The sequence below is a fragment of the Podarcis melisellensis genome, assembly GCF_964234715.1.
Source record: "Podarcis melisellensis genome assembly, chromosome: 12".
Classification (NCBI taxonomy): Eukaryota; Metazoa; Chordata; class Lepidosauria; order Squamata; family Lacertidae; genus Podarcis; species Podarcis melisellensis.
The window spans coordinates 41,911,131-41,936,951 of NC_138544.1; the positions used below are offsets into that span (position 1 = coordinate 41,911,131).

Below are 25,821 nucleotides of genomic sequence, written 5' to 3' on the forward strand. Positions count from 1 at the left end.
ACTGCTTTTACTCTCTCTCTCAGGTTAGCTCAACCAGATATTTACACTATAAGAAAATACACGCAAAACATTTAGGAAACAGGGATGCCTACATTGATACTTATACTAGAAAAACAATGCCTCTAATTGCACTCACTGACCTGGTTTACACAAAAATGGTTTGTGCTTCATTTAACACTTGAGATTTATCTTGAGATACAAACTTTTTTCTTTTCTTTTCTTCCCTTTTTAAAAATAGCACCATATATATGGGCTGTACTAGATGATCCTCATGGTCCCTTCCAACTCCTCAATTCTATGATTCTATGATATAGACATGTCAAGGCTTGCAATGTGCACCAGCTTGTTTCCATTAAACCATAGTTCACACAGCTGTTCCCAGCAAAAAATTAAAGAAATCCCCTTCCTCATTTCCCACAGCTTAACTTCAGTGAGTTAGTTAACATGTATTAGCTGCTTTCCTAAGCACATATTTATCCTAGCTTAAAATTTGTGTCACACAACAGAAAACTAAATGAGATTCAAGTCATCTACTAATGAGAATGATAGCCTACAGAAGAATTAAGAGTCTTAGTTCTTTATGCTGCTGTGAGGCAGAGACAGGGCATTTCCAGCCCTGCAGGACTGATTTAGTTCATTTGGCCCATGAAGCTGATTCATCCAAGCCACACCCACATGCCCTACACCTAATGTCATATCTGGTGTAAAGGCAGAGCTTGCACAAAAGGGACTTTGCAAGAACCACTGATCAACAGTGCTTGTAAAGCACATCACATCCCAAGTGCCAATTATCAGCTGACTGTTGGGCTTTGGGAAGCCTTGCACCCACATTTTTGCTGACGCGGTTTGATTTCAAACCATGTGGTCAAAAGCAGGTCATCTGACAGCACTGTGACATCCGTAGATTGACAGGTGCACAGTCCCACCTACCTGTCCAGCAGAAGTGTGTTGAGACAAGGATTTGGCCTGCTGACCAGATCCAGTTCCCTCACTCTTCTTGCAAGGTATCAAATGATGCTATGACTACATCAAATAAATTTTAATCTGCAAATCTTAATGTGTTTCTTAAGAATTTGACTATTAACTAAAACTAATAGATTCAGAAACATATGTGAAATATTGGTGGGCAGACTTTTATCTAGCCTGAATTCCAGTTGAACCTTCAAAAGCAACCTATGAGTCATTATGCATATAAAACAGTTCTTTCATGTAGAATCAAGTTAACATTTTGTTCATTAAAAAACAATTTTAAGCTAGATTTAGCCAGAGAACTTCACTCCCATTTTGTTTTGGTTGCAACAAAATGGAGTGTCTTCTCTCCATCCCCTCCCCCTCCATCTTGTTTATTTTTATTTTCATTCCTTTTGTAGAAGAACAAAAATGCCAGATTAATAAAATGGAACAAAGAATAAAGAGCGCAACTGAGAATCAAGGATAAGTAATGAGGTATGGAATCTCTATGCTTTCAAATCCATCATTCTGATGCATAATATTATTTGTGACAGAAAGGGACTACCATCTGCCACTTGGTACAAGATAAAGGATGGTGCTCAACCCAGTTCCTCAAAGCCATATATTAGCATCAACAGGTTTGAACATAATTAGCAATCTTGTTGACTCATAGCACAAATAGGACGGACCATGCCCATATTTCAAATATAGGAAGGGGTTTATCCAGCAAGTGATATAGGAGCAAAAATATACTGTTTATCATAATAGGTCAATACCCTTTGAGGACCATTAAGAAAGGTAAAAGGAGATATGATACAGGCTGTGAAAGATTATGCAGAGAGAAAGACATTTTTCTCCTCTTATGCTACTAGAACCTGCAGCCATCAAATTAAGCTGAATGTTGGAAGATTGAGGACAGACAAAAGGAAGTACATAAAATGAACTCTTGAATTTGCTCCCACAAAATGCAGTGATGCCCACCAACCCTGAAGGCTTTCAAAGGTTAGACAAATTCACGAAGGATAGGACTAGGCATGCCGCCTGTGTTCTACCATCACTATGGGAGGCAGTATTCCTCTGTATACTGCTTGCTGGGAAACACAAGTGGCGAGTATGCTAGTGCACTCATTTCCTGCTGTGGGCTGCTTCTGATGGGGATCTCATTGGTCACTGTCAGAAGAGGATGCTGGACTAGATGTGTCTTTATGTTCCTGTAGGGTTCCATCCTGTCCAACCCCCCCCACCAAAAGTGACATTTAAAATCTGTATGAGGGATGAAGAACCTGAGGCCCTGCAAATGTTGATGGATGACTCTCATCATCCTGGACCTTCGGCCATACTGGCTGGGGCTGATGGGAGGTGGAGTCCAACAACATCAGGAGGGCCATAAGTTCCCTATTCTTAATTTATATGAAACCACTGGGAGCTTTAGATTTAGAGCACCGTGCTATTAGTACAGTGGTGCCTCGCAAGACGAAATTAATTCGTTCCGTGAATTTTTTCGTCTAGCGAATTTTTCGTCTTGCGAAGCACGAAATCCCATAGGAATGCATTGAAAATCAATTAATGCCTTCCTATGGTCAAAAAAAGTCCAAACAAAGCCAAATTTGGTACAACAAGAGTTTATTAAGTGCTCTTTAAAGTAACACATACTGTAAAGAGCATTTCAAAATTCAAACCCAGAATTTTTTTAAAAAAACAGCAGAGTGGCCCAATCGTCACAGAAAATCATAAAAATGCAGAAAAAAAACCCACAAGCTTCCAGATTCTTGCAAACCCCTGCCCAACTGTTCCCCCAGCCACCCAGCACACAGAAATTCAAATCCAGAATTTTTTTTAAAAAAAACAGCAGAGTGGCCCAATGGTCACAGAAAATCATAAAAATGCAGGAAAAAACCACAAGCTTCCAGATTCTTGCAAACCCCTCCCCAACACCAAGTCCTTGAATTCCAAACCCCCCAACCCAAAATCCAACCCCCCCAAAAACAAAAGTTTTAAAAGCTTAACTTACCAAATGGCTGCAAAAGAAGTTTAGGAAAAGCTTCAAAAATCACCAAAGTCTTTAAAAACCTCAAAAAAGGCTACTATGTACACTGCATTCTATGAGTTGCTCCTTGAAGTCAAGTCGCAACTGTATTAACGGTGTTAAGAAAAAAGAAACAAACTTGCAAGACGTTTCCGTCTTGCGAAGCAAGCCCATAGGGAAATTCGTCTTGCGAAGCAGCTCTTAAAACGGAAAACCCTTTCGTCTAGCGAGTTTTCCGTCTTGCGAGGCATTCGTCTTGCGGGGCACCACTGTATGTAGATGACAATTAGCTCTACCCATCCATCCCATCTGAAGAGGTTGTGCAGGTAGGGGACCAGTGTCCAGAGGGAATGATGGTTTGGTGCAGGCCAATGAACTAAAGCTGAATAAGATGGAGGTCCTGTGAATATGGGGTTCTCTGGTCCAGGAATTAGGGAGCCCTCCCTGTCCCTGAAGCAGCATGTTTGTTCCCCTCACTGGTGGCCTTTAGGGGTCAACCTGGGCTTTAGACACGGTCAACCTGGGCTTTAAGGAGGTCAACCTGGGCTTTAAATGCCCTGGGGAGCCAGCTGTTGAAATATGCTAGTGTTGTTTTATGTCTTCTTCTGTTGCATGTAGGGAGGTTTTTAAAGTGTGGTGTTCTTGACTTTATTGTATTTTACTGACGCTGTATACCACCCTTTGCTCCTGATTGGAAAGAAAGATGGCATATAAAGAAAATTCACCACCACCAGAGGCCTGCTTGGGGGTGTGGGATCAGCCATGTTGACAAAAGACACATTTTAAATACACTTAATCTGAACTTGAGGGAGACAGTCATTCAAAAGAGATATTTAAATATGTCTTACGGGTGTGTGTTTGCAGTGTTACAGTTTTTAGCAAGGTGCATATTTTCAAGGTAAACCTGCAGTGGTAGGAGAGAATCTGTTTGCAAGATCATTACTACACAAGATTCATCAAAGCAAGACACAGCCTAGTGATAATCCCTCACAGTTTATGCAATAGTCAATTAGTAAAGAGGATGAAAGACAGAGCAATCTTTGCAAATAGGTCAGTGCCTATATTTGTAATTATTAACCCAACTTGCTACTTATAGCAACTTCTCTATAAATGATACATTAGATACAAAGTATGGCAAGCATTTAAATCAGACATGAACTTCCTTTACACAACATACAAAGATTACACTGAGCACCTTCACACAGATTTTAAAAGTTAATGAGCATATGTCACCATAACAGTTCTACTCAAAGCAACCACATATTTTAAAAGGGAGACTAGAGCATTCCGGGAGCAACAGTGCCCAGAGTTCCCTCTTAAGACCTCTGCCCCATCCCTACTGATAAGGACAGGTGGCCACAAATCCAAAAGTCCATCCTCTGGCACGAAACATGTCCAGAAGCTCATTTTCCCTCCCCTAAGATCTCGTGCACTGCAGGCTGAAGAAAGAATTTCATTGTTACCTATTGTGTTATAATTTTTTATTTATTTCAACAATGTATATACCACTTAATTACGGTTGTCTCTTAGTAACGTACAGAAGACCCAATACAATAAGCCTAAAAATGAGTAAAGCGGTATAAAATCAGAATTCAGTTAGAAAGCTTGCTGGAATAAATTCAGAAGCCCCGTACGTTCAACAGGGAAAGGATCTTCTTGTGGATATGAGCCATGCATCTGAACCATGGGAGACCACTAACAGTGACTCCCACGAAGACCTCATTGATTGGGCAGGGATATAAGGGATCTGGCAGCCAGTCTCCAAGGTATCCTAGACCCAAGCAGATACAAGGATCTTGAACCTGGCCCGGTAGCATATGGGGAGTCAGTGCATGCTTTTGATCACTGCATGTATCTGCTGGCAATCATCGGTCCTCATCAACAGTCCAGCTGTTGCACCATTTTGCACCAACTGGAACTGTCGGACCAGGTGCAAAGATAGCCCAACATAGAGCACACGGAAATAATAGAATCTTGAGGTGGCCAATACATAAATCACTGTGACCACACTACTAATTTACAAGAATGGCTACATCTGGTTTACTAGCTATAGGCAGTAATTTGGACTTCAGAGACAAAGAGCACAACCCCGACCTTAGCCAACTGCGTAGACATGGGAACCACCAAACCACAGTGCCTCCATGTTCCCATGGTTCAAGCACAACTTACTGGTCCATTTCTCCACTGCACCCAGACAATGGTTCAGATCATGCACATCCTCTCCTGGCGCTGATGTTGTAGAGAAGTAGAACTGTGTGCCATCAGCATACTGATGACCCTTTCCCCCCAAAAAAACTTTGAATGACCACATCCAGAGGCTGCATTCAAGTATTAAACAGCACTAGAGACAAGATTGTACTAAGATACACCATAGCTGAAATACAGTCTCCCAATGCTAGATACAACCTTACAACTAGATACAATGCTCTAGATACAACCCTACAGGGAGGACAGGAACCACTGTCCAACAGCACCCCCAATACCCATTTCACAGAGCTTGCCAAAGAGATTACCATGGTCAATGGTAGCAAAAGCCACAGAGAGATCAAGAAAAAGAAGCAATGTCCCATACCCCCGTCCCACTCTTAATAATAAATAATAATAATAATAATAATAATAATAATAATAATAATAATAATGTTATTATTTATACCCCACCCATCTGGCTGAGTTTCCCCAGCCACTCTGGGTGGCTTACAGAATATATAAAACATAATAAAGCATTAAATATTAAAAACTTCCCAATATAAGGCTGCCTTCAGATGTCTTCTAAAAGTTATGTAGTTCTTAATATAGTTCATTCATCAGGACAGCCAATACTGATACAGTCCCAAACTGCGCCTAAACCCAGACTGATATGGGTCTAGATAATCTGAACTCTCCATGAACTCCTGCAACTGCACAACCACCACTCTCTCTATCCCCTTACCCAATAATGGGGTATTTGCAACCAGGCAGTAGTTGTTATAAACCATAGGATTCAGGATGGGCTTCTTCAGGAGTGAACACACTTTCACATCTGTTTAAGAGCAGAATGCACCACTCTGTCGTGTAAAGACACATTCACCACATCCTGGACCTACCTAATCAACACCCTTCCCCCAACTGGCTTTCACCAAACATGATAGGTGTGAGGCAAGAAGGCAGGAAGCTGACTGCATTATTGTGAGAGTCCTATCCACAACAACAGGCCAGATAAACCAAAATTAGTCCTACAGAGATTTAACATTGGTTATATATACTGTATATTCAAATAAGGAGCTGCCTAATGGTCACCTCACACTCTCTTCCTTCCCCAAATTAAGTACTGCTTGCTTCAATGTACATGTTACATGAATTCATGGTTATGCAAGCTAGATATAGATTATTTAATAATTTGACAATTAAAAACAATCAGCAAAATTCTTGCTTTCAAAACACCAGCAAGCATTGGTCACTTTTAATTCCTACATGAAGATAGGGCACTGATGAAGAAAATAATCTTGCCAAAGTTCAGATGAGTCTGTGTGGCAGAAAAGTCTTTAAAATGCATAGTGTTTATTAGGGATCCCCAATGCAGCTGTGGAACTGAGACCAAAAGAAAGCAACTGTGCCCACAATCAGAAAACAAGGCTGTTGCAATTATAATCCCACCACGCACAACAGCAAGTAAGCAGAGGCAAGCCATACACATCCTTCCCACAGAAATACAGAGAGCTGCTGACAGCCACAATAAAGGCAGTTCCATTGGAACATAAGGTCACATAACAGAGTGAAATGAGAATACATCCTGTGGTGTTCACCATTCACCAAAAGAGGAGAAAGGAAACATAGTCACTTTTTTAAAACACTGAATCGAGTATCACTTTTTTATTGAAGCTTGTGTATGCTTGTGCCATTGGGTATTCTACATTTACAGTGAGAATCTAACACAGACCACGCAAAATCAGGAACATAAGGGATGTATATGCCCTGCTGCACAACCTATTTAATGAAAATTCAATCCCATCCCCCCCCCCCCCGTAAAACTGATAGGAGGCTTCTCATAGGTTCAAACAAAGAAAACTGGAATGCATTCCTACAACCCACAATGAGCTGCTGCACAGACTCTCTTGTGTACAACAAACACAAACTTCTTTTATTTTCTAAAATGCATTTATACAGACTTTAAAATGTGCAAGACACAGACAGCAAACCCTGTTAAAAGTAGGATCTAATGAAGAAAGAACGCTCTTCGGCCTCCACATAAACTGGCATAAAGAGAACTGACATCTCACATTCACTGTATAGTGCTAACACTCACTTAGCTTAACACTTGTTTTCAAGGTAACCATACGCAGCCTGGAACTTCATGTACTGGCAACAAACAGTCATAAGAACAGCTTGCAAAGACCTTAATTTCTACCCAGCTGATTTCTGCCAAACAATGGTCACTATTGAAAGATTTAAAAAAAGCAGGAGGGTAGTTCAGTAAAATCTAGCAGGCATTTAAATCTCTAGATCTGCTTGATCTAGAGGAAACAAGTTTGCTTGTTCTTATTCTGATCTACTAGCCTGAATTTTTCTTTCCATTTTCAGTTCCAACAGACTTTCATTTAATGGTTCTGGTTTTCCTCAGGGATGAAGTTCAGTCCAGTTTTGGTGTAATTTGATTTCCTGAACCTAAACTCTCCCAATCATAATTTTGATGTACTTTGCTGAAGTTACAAACTGAATAATCACATTATTACAATATTTATAGTTTACTACATTCTGCAGGGCAATGAACCAGGCTATAGGGTGTCTTTCTTGCTTATTAAAATAATGTTGATGTCTAATTGCTATGACAGCTTTTCACCACTCATAGCTATGTTGAAAGTAACATAGCTTGTGGGCATCATACCTAGATAAAATATTACACCCATTTTGTAATGTTACAGTTTCAAATTTCTAAGACTGTTGTCTAAGACTGTGACAGATCTGTTTCTTGCCTAGTGAGAATGAGAGAGAGCATTCTGAGGCTAGACACTTCCCCACCCCCAAGCAGCATGGATATATAGCTGACACCTGAGTACCCAGTAGTAAAATTAGGTCCAAGAGCCTTATCCAGACTGCAAACTGGCTCTACAAGTGAGTGTTGTTCAAGAAGAACTGCTTGCCATACTTTGTTTGACCTGTTTGCACTTTTCATTTGTTACATACTGTATTGCATATAACAGGTCTTCTTGAATTGCACTGGGTCAGTCCACAGGGAGCTGGTGGTTTTCATACAGGACATCTGTATAACTCCTGCATTCTGATTATAAGTTTTATCAAACTTGTTCAGTACAGTTTCCCTAGTGCTTCTATTTGGAAATACCAACATCAGCCAAAGTCACTAATAAAAAATGCTTATGAGAGCAATTGGGGATGTTCCTGGATTCAACACTTGTCACTGGATTCTCAGGCTCCTTCAGTGACTAGAAGTGCCTTTTCTCAGCTCCAGCTGGTTCACCAGCTACAACCCCATTTGGATAGAGGTAACTTGGTCACTATGTTCCATGCTTTGGTAACTTCCAGATTGGATTGCTTTAATGCACTCTATGTGGGGATTTCCTTGAAGGTGATTCAGAAACTTCAATCTGTCTGGGGTTTCACCGTTTTAAAATAGCTACACCTGTTGCCAGTTTGTTTCCGGGTCCAAGTCAACGTGCTCACATTAGTGTTTAAAGCAGGGGTCAGCAAACTACAGCCCAGGGGCTGGATGTGGCCCATGGACCCTGCTGCCTGCTTGGTCAGTCCTTGCGCTAAACCAGCACGGTGTGGAGGCCTCGCCGCACGGGGACTGACTTCCGCAACACTGACACGACTTCGGATTGGCTGCACGAAGCTCCTGCAGCCAATCCAAAGCTGCGGACGCCTCTGGGCGGGTGGCGGTTTTGGCTTCGGATTGGCTGCTCGAAGCTCCTGCAGCCAATCCAAAGTCGCGGATGCCTCTGGGGCATCCTTCCCACTGAGGCAGCCACATATGGCCAAGAGCTGAGCGGGAGGAAGCAGCAGTGGCAGGGAGGCTGCCTCCGCTGCCCAGGCCAGCGGCATGGGCTCTGCACCCTGCAGACCTCTGGCTGAGGCTGAGGATGGCGACAATGCTGCAGAAGGCGAGGCAGCGTCGGCGGCTGTTCAGTGAGTGGCGGCAGGGGGGGGGTCCTTTCGGGAGAGGGTGGGTCAGGCCCCTCACAAGGTCTGAGGAACAGTGGACCAGCCCCTTCTGAAAAAGTTTGCTGACCCCTGATTTAAAGTCTTAAATGACTCAGGCCCCAACTAAACACAGCCTCCTTCTCTACAAACCCCCTGGAGTGCTGAGATGGGCAGAGGGAGCCTTATTGTTAGTTTCTCTGCCCTTGGAAGTTCAGGGGGTGGAAGCCTGGGCGACTGCGTTCTCTGTGGCAGCCCTAAGCTGTGAAACTGCCCCCCACAAAGGCACATCTTTCAACTTCATTACACAGCTGAAGTTTACACAACGTTGAAGATTAATCTCTTTACCCTAGCTTTTGACACTTGAGGGGTACATTTTGAGAACACCCCTTATTGTTGAGGTTTTAAGTTGTATTACTATTGTGTTTTTAATGTTGTAACCAGCTCTGGGACCTTAGGGTGAAGGGTGAGTAATAAATAAATACTTTTTTTAAAAAAATGTGAAAGTGGTACATGTGATGGCTGTCAGCTAATTTGGATTAATAACATAATAAGTGCTATGAAGATTATGTTCACTGTTCAGGGCACATCAATTTATCAAAACCCTCATAGGCAATTATCAACTCAAGGTGTATCAATCATCACTGATGGCTGCTACATCAAAAAATAACAAGGATGACATGAAACAGCTAGCATCCATTGAATGCATCTGTACTACAGTTGTTGTAGTAGTACAGCTCAGGGATTCCTAAAAATAAGCTGATAAGAACTACCAAAACCTCTGTGAATAAAAATGGCATGTCTAACCCAGTGTCGAGTACTGACCTCCCAGATGTGCTACAGAATATTAAAAGCTTTCCGCTCTATTGACCATTTGAAATTTCTATCAATTTAATAAGAATTTCTGCAAGAGGATACATATGTTGACCATAACAGGCTAAACTGATCCAATCCTTTCCATCATCCTTCTCATGCTTAATGAACCCTTCAAAGAAGGGTTAATTTCTGAAAAATGGCAAATCAATGGATAGCTGCACAAAAACAAACCACCAGGTGGGTGTCACCAGAGAAATATTAAGTATTATCTCACTATTCTAACACGCAGTAGCTGAGTGAGCTTAGTTCTTATACATTTGGTATAAAAAGTTTGTGTACATAAACAAGCTTCTTGCTAAATTGTTACTTCATACCTTTTTTTAAGACACACAATAGTTCAAATGTGACTGTGATGCATCTCATCTTACCTGCACTTGTTCTGTGGAACTGCTACTGAGTTCATCTCCAGATTCTGAATCCTGGTGGATTTTCTCTGAGCCTTCTCCTGCAGAATCACAGGACTGTTCTTGCGAAAAGCTGGTCTTTTCTATCTCCACACATTCAGAACAAGAAAAATGGGACACAGAGAATGTTCTGTTCTGATTGGAAACTTTAGGGAACTGAAATTCATTCAATTTCCCATTATTCTGGGAAAGGTCCAAGCTCAGGCCAAAATTCTGACCTGGGCTAACGTTTGGTCCCAAATTCTGATTGGCATCCCGAACTGTGCTAGACACTTGAACTGGAGAAGATTTCCCAAAACTAGAAAGCTCCGGAGACTTATTGACATTTTCTGTTGACCTCTGTAGCCCATGCATAAGTTTTAAAGAGCTGTTTGGCAGCCCACCCAATTGCTTGATAGGTGGCATTAGTGCTTTGCGAGTTACTTCTTTCACATACTGTGCTGGCACATAGAATGGCTTTGAGTTTTCATCCCTCTTGACTTGCCACCAGTCATCATTCGTCTTTTTCACTAAAATGTATCTCTCCCCTTGTTTAATCACAATCCTTTTGTCTTTTGCTTCATATTCATAGTCATATTCAACTTCGATGTATAATGGACCTGAAAGAATCTTTCCACTCTTGTCGGCCATCTCTTGGAAGAAACTGTATTCACCTTTCTACGTGAAAGGTAAGCCACATTATGGTCTTTCTTTCCCCCTGTAAGGGAAAAAAAATGTTACTACCACAAAGGAGTTTCAGCTGCATGCTGTTTATTGACTAGTCTCATATTTGGGAAGAACTGCCTAACCAAATCTTTCGCAAAGTTTTTTCTCTCAGAGCCATAACTAGAAATTTCCCCAGAAACTTTTCTGAAATGTTTCCCCTTCCCTAATTGGCTTACATTTAGGCAAACAAAAGCTGTTGTTTTTTAAGTTTCACATACAGTATACTGTAAATATCTGAAAAGTTTTTTCCAAATTGTCAGAATTAGTTGAAACTGAAATATTGGATTGAGGGAATTCAATAAAAATTTGTGTGGTGTGCTATATCCCAATAAATTCAATGAATACCTCCACATATTTTAGTACATGACAACAAATTAACCTAGGATTCATTTTAAGTAAAATTCAGGGTACTGAAAACTCTGATCATGGATGAATAGCCGTGTACATAAATATAAGTGCTTTCTAGGCATAACCATATGAAAAATGTTAACTACAACTTTAAGTGGGAGCATCCTGATGACTAGGTGTGCTTTGATGTTGTTCACAGGTTGCAACCATTTTGTGCATGTTCAATTGATGCACAACCACTGACACACACATCATTTTCAGCCCCAGAAGAGGGTGGAACGGGGCAGGCTTACATGAGACCGCTGACGTGCGCAATGACCCAAAATGCAACCCCACACAAATGGGAAGTTGCCCGTCCTGTAATTCTATTAATATATTCTGATTGTATTTGCAAGAGGATTCGTATCCTGAAAAGTGGAATAAATAAAATATAACAATTTCCATTTTCAGAAATATCACACCCACTTACCAATTTTTCTTGAGCTACTAGGTTCCCATTACTAGATTACTCTTTTGAGAATCACTGCACTCTTATTCCATGAAATTAATAAATATTCTGCTAAAGTGGTATACAAGAGGGGGGTTTTGCCCACAAGTTGCATAGGTGTAAGATAGTACGTTAAACATTAATAACTTTTTCTGGACCCTCATATATGTTCTGCTCTTGCTCTTTGCCTGTTACTAAGCCTATTGTTTCAGTTACTTAGCAAAATGGATCAGGTCTTTTTTTAGTTCAAGACAATCCTATGATTACGTAGAGGATTTATTTAGTTCAGGTATTATTAAACCTTGTGAGGAATAAAAGACTGGTTTCGCTTAATTTGGCTCCCATATTCTGCTCAGATATCCCTTTAGTATTACTTCTCCTGAGTTCTGTAGTGCCATCAAATTAATAAATCACAAATCATTACCAAACATCTTGGAAAGTGTTCCCTTCAAGTTCTGTTACCTAATCTTATGAACCATAGAGGTCAGGATACTGTTAATAAGAATATATACTCTTTAAGCATGCTTCCCACGTTTTAATAAAACAGCTTTGCCAAGGTCACATTGCAGATATTTCAGCTGTTACATATATTTATTTTAGTGTAGGGTTTCTTTCCTCTTAAAGTCTTTAAAGTGGGACATGGGAAAAAACCCAGCTTATACATTTAACATCAAAAGGGGGTTGTTTCTGTTCAAACAAAATAGCAAAGATTAATCCTTGATTAGGCAACAGACACTGATAATTCACAATGAAGGAAATTATTTCAACTGAATTCCAAAAGATGGTTTGACTATATGCAAATGAGACTGTAAGAACACTTGGGCTCACAGACTCCCTTATCCTTCTCATGCACTGTAATTCATTTCCTCCCCAGTTTAAAATAAACCAGTTAGTACTGTCATCTGAACTGGCAAGATATGGCTTGCACTTGACCTCCTGAAAATCAAGATTGCAAACCAAAGTGTCATCCTAGCTTCCAGACTTGGTTTGCATGCCAAACACAACCTCAGTCTGATGGAACAAACAACTATGGTTTGCCACAAACCAGGAAGTATTTCCAACATGCAAGGTGAGGAAAGGGAGTATGCAAGTCAAAGTATCCTTCCTAGGTCATTTATGTACCCATGGTTCTTATTGAGCTGGTTCAGAAATAACACCATTAGAAGTAGACAAAAGTTTTCTGCATGCTTACAGAAGTCAGCGCTAGACACACAGGATTTGTTGTTCCCAGAATAGAGATGTACATTTGAATGTGGATATCTGTATATTTTATTAAGGACCACCTGGACCCTTATATCCCACCTTAATCCATGTTAGAGGCCCAACTGGCCTCAACTAGAAGTTTGCTATTTAGTGTTCTCAGTCTCATGCTATGGAACACTCAGCATCAGTATCAGCATCAAACTTTAGTTCGGTCACTGACCAGCATACGGATAAACAGAACACATAAGACTTAAAACAGGTAAGGAGTAAAAACTATTAATTAAAAGCTGATTATATCACACATACTTAAAAAGATGGGAAAAGCGACAAACAGCTAAGAGGGACTAGAAGGGAGGGAGTGTGAAGGAGCACAGGTCTTGCATTTGGGCCTAGTTTGTGGCATAAACCATCCTTTGATGGAACACTCTTCCAGCAGAGATTTCGCAGGCAGTGTCAGGTGTCTCTTGAATAACTTTTAATGCTAATAGGCCTATGCAACTGTTTAAAACTTTTTGCAACTATAAGTCGCTTTACATTTTCTTTAAAATATCTTCATGTTTAAGAAGCCAATTGTAATGTAGAACAAATGAAAGAAAATACATGAGGAGTAAGGGAAATTCTTCAGCTCCAGCGCAGTGCATCTTAAGGATCTTGTTGGACTGAGACCAAAATTTGTAAATTAAGAGGGAATAGAAAAGTCAGCTCCAGAAATAAAACATATGTGCCCTATTAAAACTACAAGAGAAAGACTGTAACTTTATAGAATACTGCCACCAATAATTAGTGTTTTATCCACTTTTTGTTTCTATAAATTATTTCTTCCTGTCACTTTAATTTCATATATAATCATCACAAGAGATGGAAGTACTACAACTGGAGAATAAAATCCATCTACCTAACTAGCTGAAATAATCTATTTATGCTGGAATAACCAACCGAAGTGTTTTTTAAATTTGTATTCTGTTCAAATGTTGAGCAGCAGCTCTAATTTCACAAAATCCATCTCTCAAATGCCATTTCTCAAAAGCCGCACACACCCCCCTTTTAAGTACTTAAATGAGCATCACCTGCTGTAGCCAATGGTTGGTAAGGACAACCAGACTTGTGAGGGGGTAGGATAAAAATGAAGAGGCATCCATCATTAGCATTATGAGAATACTAAGGCTTCAATCCAAACTTAATGGCTACATTTGTATTTCAAGCTAAACCAGGGGTAGTTAATGTGGTGCCCTACAGATATTTTAAACCACAACTCTAAACATCCATACTGTTGGCAGTACCAGCTAAGGCTGCTAAAAGTAGTTCAATTCCCACCAGCCTCAGCCAGTATAGCCAACAGTTAGGGATGATGAAGCATCTGTAGCACACATCATTGGTTCCTCCTTTTGTTAAACCACAGTTTGATGTGTGCTTGAGCAACAACAAACTACAAGCAAGCCTTGAGCTCAAGTCCCCACCACTCCCACTGTCAGGAGTTTGCTTCACTTTTGTTTCATCCAAATTAAAAAAAAACCATAGTTAATGTTAATCATGTTTTGCTTTTTAAAAAAACAAAACACAACAACTTGCAACCAGCTCATAAACACTGTGCCAATGCAGCCAAAGGGGATCAATTCTGAGTAGGTGTGCTGTAAGCATTAGAACAGTGGATATGGTAAACTGTATTATACACTAAATTTGCACTTTTCAAAGAGTGGATGTAATGTAGGAGGCAATAAAAGTGAAGTAGCATGACATTAAAGCCCACACACTTCACTAAACCAATGTGAGTCAACAAAGGGTGAGCAAGATCTGAAATTTGTACTAGAATCCAACCTTACTTTCAAAGCAGCAGTAACTGTACAAAAAAGAGTACAAAAACATTTAGAAGGTTAGAAAGCAGTATAACAGAATCATCATAACATATCTGTGTATAATTCCTATCCTGGAAACTATTTAAAACCAATTATAATTTGCTTCACTCGGTGTAATAACTGAAGCTCAGAATCAAAAAATCATAACACGGTCCAAACAAAAATTGAAAAAAAAACTACGCTACTATTTATGTAACCAAAAATACAAACAAGCTCTCTCAGTGTCATTTGGTTCTTACCGCAGACTATTGTGCTGGCAAACATTATCCCCTACAGCTGCAAGGAGCACATTAATGATGTTGTGATACAAACAAAGTTAGTCATTGAAGTCATATTGGAGGACATTTAGATCCCCATGTCATAGGTTCTTACCAACTGAAGGCCAGATGAAATAAAACCCAGCCAACTGTCCTCTGCACAATTGATGTTTTCTCCTATGTTGTTACTTGTCAGCATCTCAGCAACAAGCTTTAATTTAAGCACATTTTCATTAAGCCCACAATTTCTGGATACCTATCACTTGAGAACCTAATGCACACCCCCTGGCATAAACAGTTTTGTCTTTTATGCAAATTTTTCTGCAACCTATAAGTTTCACTTCAGGCCAGAATTCTGTCCATCAGAGGAATGTGAAGGCTTGCATTATTCTCGATGCTTAAGATCAAAATTTCTGACAAGAATAAAGTACACCACAGTCATCTGGAGAAAGGGTAACAGAAACATTTCTAGTCACCATGGCAGAAAAGCAAACACGCAATGCAAGGCCAAGTCCATGAGTTTCATAACAACATTCTCTTCACATTTGCTGTAGGAAATCAATTTCACACGCTGAAATTTCATCAGAATAATTTTGCTTGACAGCTGGTATGACTCATTTGTACTCAATTTTATATGAAATACTTTCAAAATGAGCCTAAAGATTTAAACACAGAGAGAGATTGTAACCATGGACAGTAGATATCAATTACCAAAAAAAAGGTCAGCTCCTTCTTGAACACCTACACTAGGGAACATTTGAGAACAATGGGCTCTCCAATAATATGGTATTTAAAATAAAAGCCAAACTGTACCTTTCTTGAAACTTGATTACAAACTCAGTTTCTCATAATCTGAATGCATAGTGTACTTACATGCCAAACAGCTTTAAAAAGCCAATTTCCCCAAAGTTGTTTTTATTAAAAGGGGGAGGGAATAACATCGTATCAGTTACTTGCCTCTCTTATTCTACTCTTTTGTTATTGTGCTGACTACAATTGCAAACTATAAATAGTTAGAAAAGTCTGTGACTGATACATTGTGGTTAACTCATACTAACTAAGGCTCAAATCATTTTAAGGCCTGTATAGACAGTTGGCAAGGAAGAGAGAATGCAGAACTTCCGCTCAAGCTGGTAACTAAGCTATTCTCCTCCTTCATAATTTGTCCTAACTGGAGAAATGAAGTAACACAATGTACTCTCCTTTAATGTCTCTCTGTGTTTGTATTATTTGGTCAACTATACATACATCTGCAAGCTGTATGTTGTATGTATGACTCTGTTGTAAGTCACTTTTGGTTGCCCTGGGCAACCCTGACAAATTTATTATTATTATTATATTTATTATTAATAATAATAATAATATCATATAGATTGTGTAAGCATAACACAAAATAACTTATAACCAAATTAGGCTTTTACTGCAGAAGCAAAATATACCACTTTAGGATACTTCTCCACACAGGCAGCTTGACACAAGGCAAAATACAGAGAGATAGCATCGATCTGTGTATCAGTTGCACAAACATTAATGCTTCCAGGCATGAAACTGCCCTGGCTCCCAAGGGTAAACGAAACACTTAAAAGTTAGAATTCATATATATTTGCGGAATCAGGCTGTACCAGTCAAGGCACAGCGAACTACAAATTAAAACTGGGCCCAAGTGCGGACAGAGGTGGGGTTGCCATTCCTCCCACCTGCCCTTACAAACCCACCCATACATACACACACGAGAGTTACCAAGTGATTACTGTGTAGGGAACCAACAAGTCATCCCCCCATCCCATCCTGCTCTTGTCGCAGAATGAAAACACCCCAAGGTCAAGCGGGGGGCGGGCGGGGTTGTGTCGCGAGGAGGAAACCCGACGCAGCACGTCTATCAGCATTAGGACTTGACACGGTCGTGTGCACATGACGCACCGCCGGCTCCCCTTTAAACTCCGGCTGTCACGCTTTCCCACCGGAGTAGCCGAAAGTGTGGCTTAAAGGGCTTGCTCCCCTCCGTCCCTCATCCTCCTCCCTCCGCACACCTTTCCACGCTCCACCTAGGGGTGGGGCGGAGGCTACAAGGCGCTTTTCTGATAGGGGGCGCAGGCGGGGGAGGGGTGGGGAGAGGAGGAGGAGGAAGGGGCGGCGGAAGAAGAAGAAGAGTTGCTCCGGCTTAATTAAACAAGAAGCGCAACAGGGGGAGGGGGGAGGGAAGGGACAAACAGGGAAACCGTGTCTCTCCGTTCTTCCTTGCAAAGGAAGGGGGGGAGAGAAATAAACCCCGTGAAGCCAGCAACGCCCCCTCCCCAAACACGGTACTTCAACCCACTTCTGGCAGGCGCAGCACAGCACGCTGCTCCCCCCCCCCTCCCCGAATAACGGCCCACTCACCCAAACCGGAGGTCCAGGTCGCTCCGACTACAAGGCGGTATCCCCGCCGCCGCTGTTGCTTCTTCTTCCTCCTCCTCCTTCCGCTTCGCCTCGCTCGCTCCTTTCTTCCCTCCTGCCCGCCCGCCTGCCTGCCTGCCCAGGAGCCCCGCCCCCTCCCGGCCTCAGCTCCGCGCCGAGTGTCAGCTCCAGGGCACCGCGCCGCCCGGCGTCAGAGGCCCCCGTCACGTGCCGGGGGAAGGGGAAGGGAGGCGGGGCAAAAGGTGGAAAGGAGCGGCGCCGTTGGGAAGGGAGGGTTGGAGTGACAAGAGAAAAAGAGGCGGGAAGAGGGGGCGCGAGGGAGAGAAGGGCGCCTGCGGTTATTCATTTGAATTCCACCCTCCCCCCCGCCCCGCCTCTCTCTCGTGCCCTTTCTCTGCCCAGGCTGCTTGTTCCACAGAACAGAAAAAAGGAATAAAATAAAGCTCACATGAAACACGCCACAAGCATGTGTCTGTTATTATATTACGTTGTATTATTATATCAATTATATTATATATTATGAGTTTCGACCGAGATTAAGCTGTGTCAAAACCTGTTGCAGGGGTAGGGGCAGGGAGAAACTTTTTTGTTTTGAAGGCACAGAGATGTGTTTATTGAACCTTAATCCTCAAAACGGAAAGATTTCAAGGTGGCGTGAGGCGCCGTGGCGCGCGAATGGAAGCGACCCCCGCAACAGTTGGTTAAAAGGAAGCGTGTAAATCCGACAGACGCGCGTTGCAATCAATACGGATAAAATACTAAAGGGCAGCAGGAGGAGGACTATAGGAAAAGTGCCCGCGAGCGCAAGTCTTGAGACGTCTTGGAAGCCGGGGAATAGTAAAGGTTTTGGGGACGGGAGAGAGCCCGGTTCTTTTTTGCGCAGTGGAGACACACGCACAAAAAGAAAAGCCCTGGGATGCAAGAGTTTAAGCTGTGGGCATGTCCAAGCTAGCTACAGCCTTCGACGCAGCTGCCTCGCGGGAAGGGCTGGGAAATGCACGGAAGAAGCTTCCCGACAGACCTTCCTGCAGTGATATTGCAAACCCTGACACGTCACTGGGACTAGGAGTGCTTTGATATCAAAGCCTGAGGATGCAAAGGCAGGATGTCCCAAAATCAATTTATGCTAGGTTTTACAAATGCCTGGTTTTTTTTTTACCTGCCCTCGGATTTACTTCTGAGGATACACGCGTGGTACTGCACCATTAATAGCCTCAAGGTTAAACCACAAGCTCCAAGTCAGTAATACAGACACAAGCCTCATTTGTTTGGGATCTCATGGCTTAATACCTCAAATTTGATGGTTGGAAATGGGATACCTAATTAAATGTTGCTTTCGGTAATGTTCATACTTTGCAATCCATTTCCCCCTCATGCAATGCATTTTGTTGTGTTATTTTCGCTGTTTTAATGCACCTTTCCCCTGCAGAGTTGTGTCTTTCTAACCATTGTTTCTTGGTGAACTACATAGTTGGTTGTAAGTTGTTTTGGGTTGCCCTGCCGAGACAAAGCAACTAATAAATTTAATAAATAATAACGATGTAATAACCATCATATGCATGTTTACTCAAAGGTAAATACAACTGTGCTCATTCCAAATAGGTGTATTTAAGATTGCAGCCTAAAATGATATCTCCAATATTTCAATATAAGCATATACTTGAAGATTATAATCTTTGTTAACAATAGCTAAGATAGAAACTTTTGGAGTTGCCATTATTACTGATAATTGCTGTGCTAATTATTACTGATAATTACTGATAAATTTTGTGCATTTTCAATATACATACATACATAATTTTATTTGTATGCTACCTTCCCACAATTCAAACCATGCTCAAGGCAACTTGCAACATGAAAAAGTACTTAACTACAACATAACAAAAGTAATCATGAACAATAAATGAAACATGAAAAAATGCACAACCAAACTGAACAATTTCCACAAGGATTATTCTCAGGGTATTCAGGAAGCAATTATTTTTCCTCTGTTGTGTTTTACTATAAAGGAAATAGGAGGGAGTGTTTGGAAGATTCTCATATGAATAATAATTTCTAGAGCGGTTTTTCCTCCAATGCTATATATGGATGGGGCAAATCTATGTGTGGAGACATTTTTTACATGGTGGAGCATTCCGCCATATGTGTCTTCACCTATAGGCAATAAGCAGCTTTATGACCTCTGAGAAGTAAGCCTGAATGGAGAGAGAGGAAATAGGTCATTCATAATAGATTCTGCTTCAACAGAGAGGAGAAAGAGGAGTAATAGAATTGTGGCAAGGGAAAGCAGTATTCCCAAATGGAATGCTATGTCACACAGTCGCTGTCTTCCTTTTCTAGTGCAATCATTGCTTGGTGTCAATAGGTACCAATTTTTTACTCCAACTTTGTAATCCAGTTCTCATACAAAATCCAAAAGAGAAGTCTGAAATATACTAGGAAAGAACAACATGGTTCTCCAGCATTTTAGCTTCCCACTGTACGTTCAGCTGTATGCCATGCATTGCTTCTGGGTGTAGTCTACATTCTGTGGGCCGCAAGGTGCTTAAACTGTGCATGTTTCATTCAAGCTGGTACAGACCCAGTAAGGGCACACTAACAACTTTCCTCTCAAATAACAGTAGTTTACTTCATCAACAATGTCAGCTGTAAACAAAGTCTGTTTTGTATTCTCACCACCAGCTCACTGTGTTGTAAATCACTTGTCCCCATTGGCGTGTCTTTCCGTCTTCCAAAATTTAGTATTTTACTGCTATTGTTTCTGCTGGATTACAGTTGAGCGAGAGGGTAGATACGAATGCACCCCGAGTTAAACGAGACAAAAGCAGCTTAAATGAAAAAGCGTGGATTTAAACAGCTTTTGAATTGCATTGTCCTTTCAGCACTTATTTATTTACCCAGGCCTTTTAACATTTGACAATATGGTTTTAATGCCAGAAATCCATTGAATATTTTATTCTTTTGTGGTTTTATGGTTGTTTCAGTTTTATCCAGTATTGTTAGCTAGCCTGGAAATGTTTATAACAAAGGATCAGACAGATTTATAAAATAAATGACTAAATAAAATATTATTCCCCAGCTTATTGTGCCAATGCCCCCAGACATTCTCAACACAACCCCAAACATGTATTGTAGCTTATCTTCTTTAATGCTCATTCCTGTTACCAAGGCTTACATTTGCATGTGCAGCAAAATGTGCCCAGAGTTTCTTTCACTGTGTATGGGTCACTCAGTGATAGATGAACAGGCTGTGCATGCAAAACAACCCAGGTTCCATGCCTTATCCAGGTAGGGTTTGGAAAGACTCTCCAAGTTTGAATCTTGGACAGCTGCTGCCAGTCAGTGTAGACAATACTGAGATAGATGAACCAGTACTGCAACTCAGTTTGAAACAACTTTCTCCTCTGTTATTTCACCACTATCTATTTTGGATTGTCCTCCCTTTAGGAACAGGGACCTATCTCATTGCTTATCTCTCTGTAAAGTACTGTGAACACGTATAACACACTCATGGTCATCATCACTAACAGGGTGTGTCTGTAAAGTGGGGCTGGACTTATTTCTCTGCCAGCATGGCACTAAATATGTTGTGGTCAAGTAATATTTTCAGGAAACTAGATATTGTGTAACCTTGGTCCGCAGGTTTTATATATGGTCAATTGCATAAGAGTCAGTTCCCTAGTTTGTTCATTCTCCTTTCATTTTTCTTATCTGTTTCCCACTCTGTACTCGGGTGTTGCAATCTACATTGCTAAAATATCACCCCCCCTACTCTTCACATATGCCTTTCTGCTATTGTTGAGGAACAGAGGCAGGAAGTTGTGAAGGGTATGTGAAGACAGCTCCAGTTTTGAGGAACAGAATATCCCTGACAGCAGAAATGTGAAAAGCACTCTCCTTCATCCTTGCATACAAGTCTGCCATGACTCCGATGTCTAAAATGCTAACATTCCCTTCTATTCACCTCCTCCTCTCTCTTTTTCATTAAATTCCCTCCTACTCACATTCCCTTCTCTAACAAATTAACTTAAGACTCAGCTCTTCAGCACCCAGCATCCCACCACAGTTGAAGGCCGTTTAAAATCACTCTTTTTACACACATCCATAATGATCTCTTCACAATTCCCAAGGAATGTTACATCGGTGGTTATGACTTGGGAGGATAGCACTACCAATGTAGCCTGACCCTAAGCACATTTTCCGCAAGTCCCACTTAAGTTAGTGGGAGTTCATTCTGTTTTCTATGATAGCAGCTGGTGTGCATCATAGACACAATCTAGATTTGTCCATTTTATCCTGTACTTCAAAAATAATTATATTTCCTCAAACCTAAACATCACAAGCCACGTGAGAATATAATTACTTCCATCATCCTTTTTTATATATATAAAAAAGGATATCACGTCAAAATGCAGGAAAAAATGAACAAAACTTAATGCAATATATCTGGAATGTCACAAAAGGCAAAATATTAAAATCACCTTATTTTAAAATGTTCTCTATGCAGTTTAATTTGTACTTATGTAATTTAAAAAAAAAAACTGCATTCAGCTGGAAAAAAATGGCACATACCCATAACTGGATGTTAAATTATTTAAATTGTTTTTCTTCTAGCTTAGCAGGGATTCATAATTATTTCAGCTTTTAGCTTATATTGCCTTCGATTACATGTCTGAACAAAGGTAACGTATTGCACCTTTTAAGCAGAGAAACAAATGAAGTATCCTTAAGATCAGGGGTCGGCAAAGTTTTTGTGGCTTGGGCCGGTTCACGGTCCCGCAGACGCCACAGTGGGCCCAAGTGCGCGCACACACGCATGCGCAAACGGTATTTCCAGCGCTCCTTCCGCCGTAGAGGAGGCACGTGCAGCTTCCCACTGATTGCAGGAGCTTCCTGCAGCCAATGGGAAGCCAGCCAGTGTCTCAGGAGGCGGTCCCCGCTCTGCTCCGCGCCAGTTTAGCACAGTGCACGGGAGCCGACTAAATGGGCGGCAGGGGTACTCAAGTGGGCGGCGGGGGTCCATGGGCCGGTTAAATGACCCCATAGGCCGCTTGTGGCCCATGGACCTTAGGTTGCCGACCCCTGCTTAAGATGCTTCAAAATATTTTTTCCCTTTGTAAGATAACTTATAACACGTCTTCTGATTGGGAGCCAATATTCAGACATTTAAGTCACAGGACAAGCAGAAAGTGGAACTAAATATTGAATTAATCTGTGATCCATACAAGAGTTGCTGGATTTGCCAGGATTCTTCAGAATGCATTGTTTTTGTTTGGTCTGAGTTCTCTTCCCTGTTAGACAGACACACACACAAATATCTTCAACCCACCCTGAAGAATTACATTGTGTCCGCCTTCCTGGACTATACCACTGAGAATACAAAAGGGCAGGCATAGGCAGGTTCGGCCCTCCAGATGTTTTGGGACTACAATTCCCATCATCCCCCACCACTGGTCCAGTTAGCTATGGATCATGGGAGTTGTAGGCATAAAAACATCTACAGGGCTGAGTTTGCCTATGCCTACAATGGGGTATCAAGGACACAGGTGGCATTGTGGGTTAAACCACAGAGCCTAGGGCTTGCCGATCAAAAGGTCAGCGGTTCGAATCCCTGCGATGGGGTGAGCTCCCGTTGCTCGGTCCCTGCTCCTGCCCACCTAGCAATTCAAAAGCACGTCAAAGTGCAAGTAGATAAATAGGTACCGCTCCGGCGGGAAGGTAAACGGCGTTTCCGTGTGCTGCTCTGGTTCGCCAGAAGCGGCTTAGTCATGCGGGCCACATGACCCGGAAGCTGTACGCCGGGATGAGTGCCGCAACCCCAGAGTCGTCTGCAACTGGACCTAACGGTCAGGGGTCCCTTTACCTTTACCTTTACCTTTACAATAGGGTATCATGTTTGTATGCATCCTCAGACTAGCAAGCCTGGTATTAGCTTAGGGAATGTTTGTTCATTTAATGTGCTGGGTGGGTTTCTTTTTCTTTTCTTTTTTAATGTGGGAGAACATTCAAAGACACATCTGCCACCAGCATTCTGAAATTCTGCTGCAGTCCAAAGAAGTCTGTAACCTAGCCCTAAAATAACCCTATATTCTTCCAATATGCTCCTAATCCTACAATACAGCTGGCCATGCAGCACACTGATTAATTATAAGCATCCTTTGCTGAACAGCAAAGCGGAAGAGGAATACCATTTTGGAAAATTACTTCCGCTATCATCAGAGATGCACCACTCTAATATATATTTATGGTTATATCCATACAAATACACACACAAGGGCTCTGCTAATAAATTTCATGTTTTCCTAATAAGGATTCAAATTATTTCAGTCTTGATATGCTAACTGCTGCCTACACGAACAAGGGAATCCATAAATTTCAGTACCAGCCCTTTACTGACTGTCTTGGGTTAGGGTTAGGGTTAGGGTCATTCGCAGGTCTCTGCCTTTATCTGTGAAAACATTGACTCCACCCACCCATCAGAGATAACAGGCCTACTATTGTTTGCATGAACACTTATTCCTCAATGAAATAGCTAAGAACCAAGACTTGTTGCTTGTTGCTGACATTCTTCAGAAGTATCCAGATTGCATAAAGAACCCTTCAGGCATTTCAAGTACAACCTTTATTTCTCTTTGCCTTGAAACACACAGAACAGTCATGCTATTATCAGGTTAAGAATGCCTTTATATTTTCATTGTTTTGAAACTCTACATCACACAACGCCACTTTCGCCCACTTCTATATTTTTATTGTCATCTATTTTCTCTTGCTTCCCGCATTCCCGCCTGTATTTTAATTAATTGACTGTGTGATTTTATGTACACTGTGCTATTTTTACTTGTTAGCTGCTCTGAGCCCAGCTTTCACCGGGGAGGGCGGGAAACAAATAAAAAATATTATTATTATTATTCATGATCTGAGTCGATACAGTTGCTCTGAATGATCCTAAATGTGGTTTCCCACTATTGCTGCCCTTACATATTCATTGCACATTTGTATCCATTTTGTATCTGCTTCTTATTGCTTCTCAGTACAATAAAAACATTGGAAATTGTAATTTGGTGATGAGTGTTGATGCTGGGAATGTAAGAAAAATCCTACTCGATCATGAGATTAATCTAGTTCAATATCCTGTTTCTTAAAGTTCCAGCCAGAATCAGTGATGATATTGTTATAGGAATTCTAAGGTCCCAAATATAGAATAAATGTTGATAATTGCACAAGGTAAACACACATACATAATCACATGTCTACAGAAGTACAGGCTAGCAATCCAAAAGCCATCTTGGCTCTCCTAAAGGCTATAAATATTTCCTCTGCCTCCTTAATCCCCCTTGCCTGAGAACAGGTAGGCAGATAGCAATCAGGGGAAGTTTCTGAAGGCCTTTCTCTTCTATATCTATGAACCTCTTTTGTATTAATTGTGAATGTTTGCCCAGATGTCTGACCAGCATTCTAATTGTCTTATCCACTGTGTCTGGAACTATGTGAAACTTGCTAAATCCTCAGGAATATCCCACCTTGGCCTGCCTGAGCCACAGTAACCCCACCTTATGTGTGATGTAATTTCTGACTGTTTGTAGAGGGGATGTCCTTCTCCACGCCAAAATGCAAACCCTTAAGAGAGATGTTTCTTCTTGGTTCAGAGTCTCTCTTGCCTCCTTGGAATTCTGTTGCAACAGAAAAATAAAGATCTGCCTTGCTTTCACTGCACCCTGCCTCCATCCAGTCATCTCTGACCGATCATGGACTCAGGGGACTGCAGCCTAATAAAACCTGAAGGACCACAGGTTCCCTAACCCTGCAATAAACAATGATTTATAATTATGTGCATTATGTGTGTTTATCATTATGCGGGCACATGCACTCCTCCCTCCTCTTCCAGCACACCTATGAGGAAGTTTCAGTTGTGATTTCAATCAGCCACAGTTTAGCGTTACATCTGAACCCTAAAGAGTGAGTGGCTGATTTCAGCCGTGCTTTATAGAAACAAGCCAGCTTCATAAACCACAGTTTGAAGTTAGCTTGCTTCTGTAAATCATACTTGAATAACTAGAGTTTGTCTAGGTTCAGACATTAGTTAAAAACAGAAGTGAGAGCTTTTGATCTCCTTGTGGCCACACAAGAGGAGGAGGGGTACCGTGAGCACAAAAGCCCTAGGCTTGTCCTCATAACAACAAAT

The 25,821-nt window shown here is 41.3% G+C and overlaps 1 protein-coding gene across 10 annotated transcripts in view; it reads right to left on the reverse strand.

The window, feature by feature from the left end:
* The window catches only part of ARHGAP12 (Rho GTPase activating protein 12), a 68,768-nt gene extending 50,965 nt beyond the window's left edge, over positions 1 to 17,803 (reverse strand). For 3 of the 10 annotated variants that reach the window (XM_081931645.1, XM_081931642.1, XM_081931641.1), the window contains exons 1-2: positions 17,622 to 17,802; positions 10,354 to 11,086 (exon numbers count right to left, since the gene is read on the reverse strand). In XM_081931645.1, the coding sequence (XP_081787771.1) occupies positions 10,354 to 11,019 (666 nt within the window). In that variant the 5' untranslated portion in view covers positions 11,020 to 11,086; positions 17,622 to 17,802. Of the gene's footprint in view, positions 1 to 10,353; positions 11,087 to 17,621 lie in introns of all 10 variants that reach the window. The other 7 variants (XM_081931646.1, XM_081931643.1, XM_081931640.1 and 4 more) reach the window with 5 other exon arrangements.
* Positions 17,804 to 25,821: the final 8,018 nt, after the last annotated feature.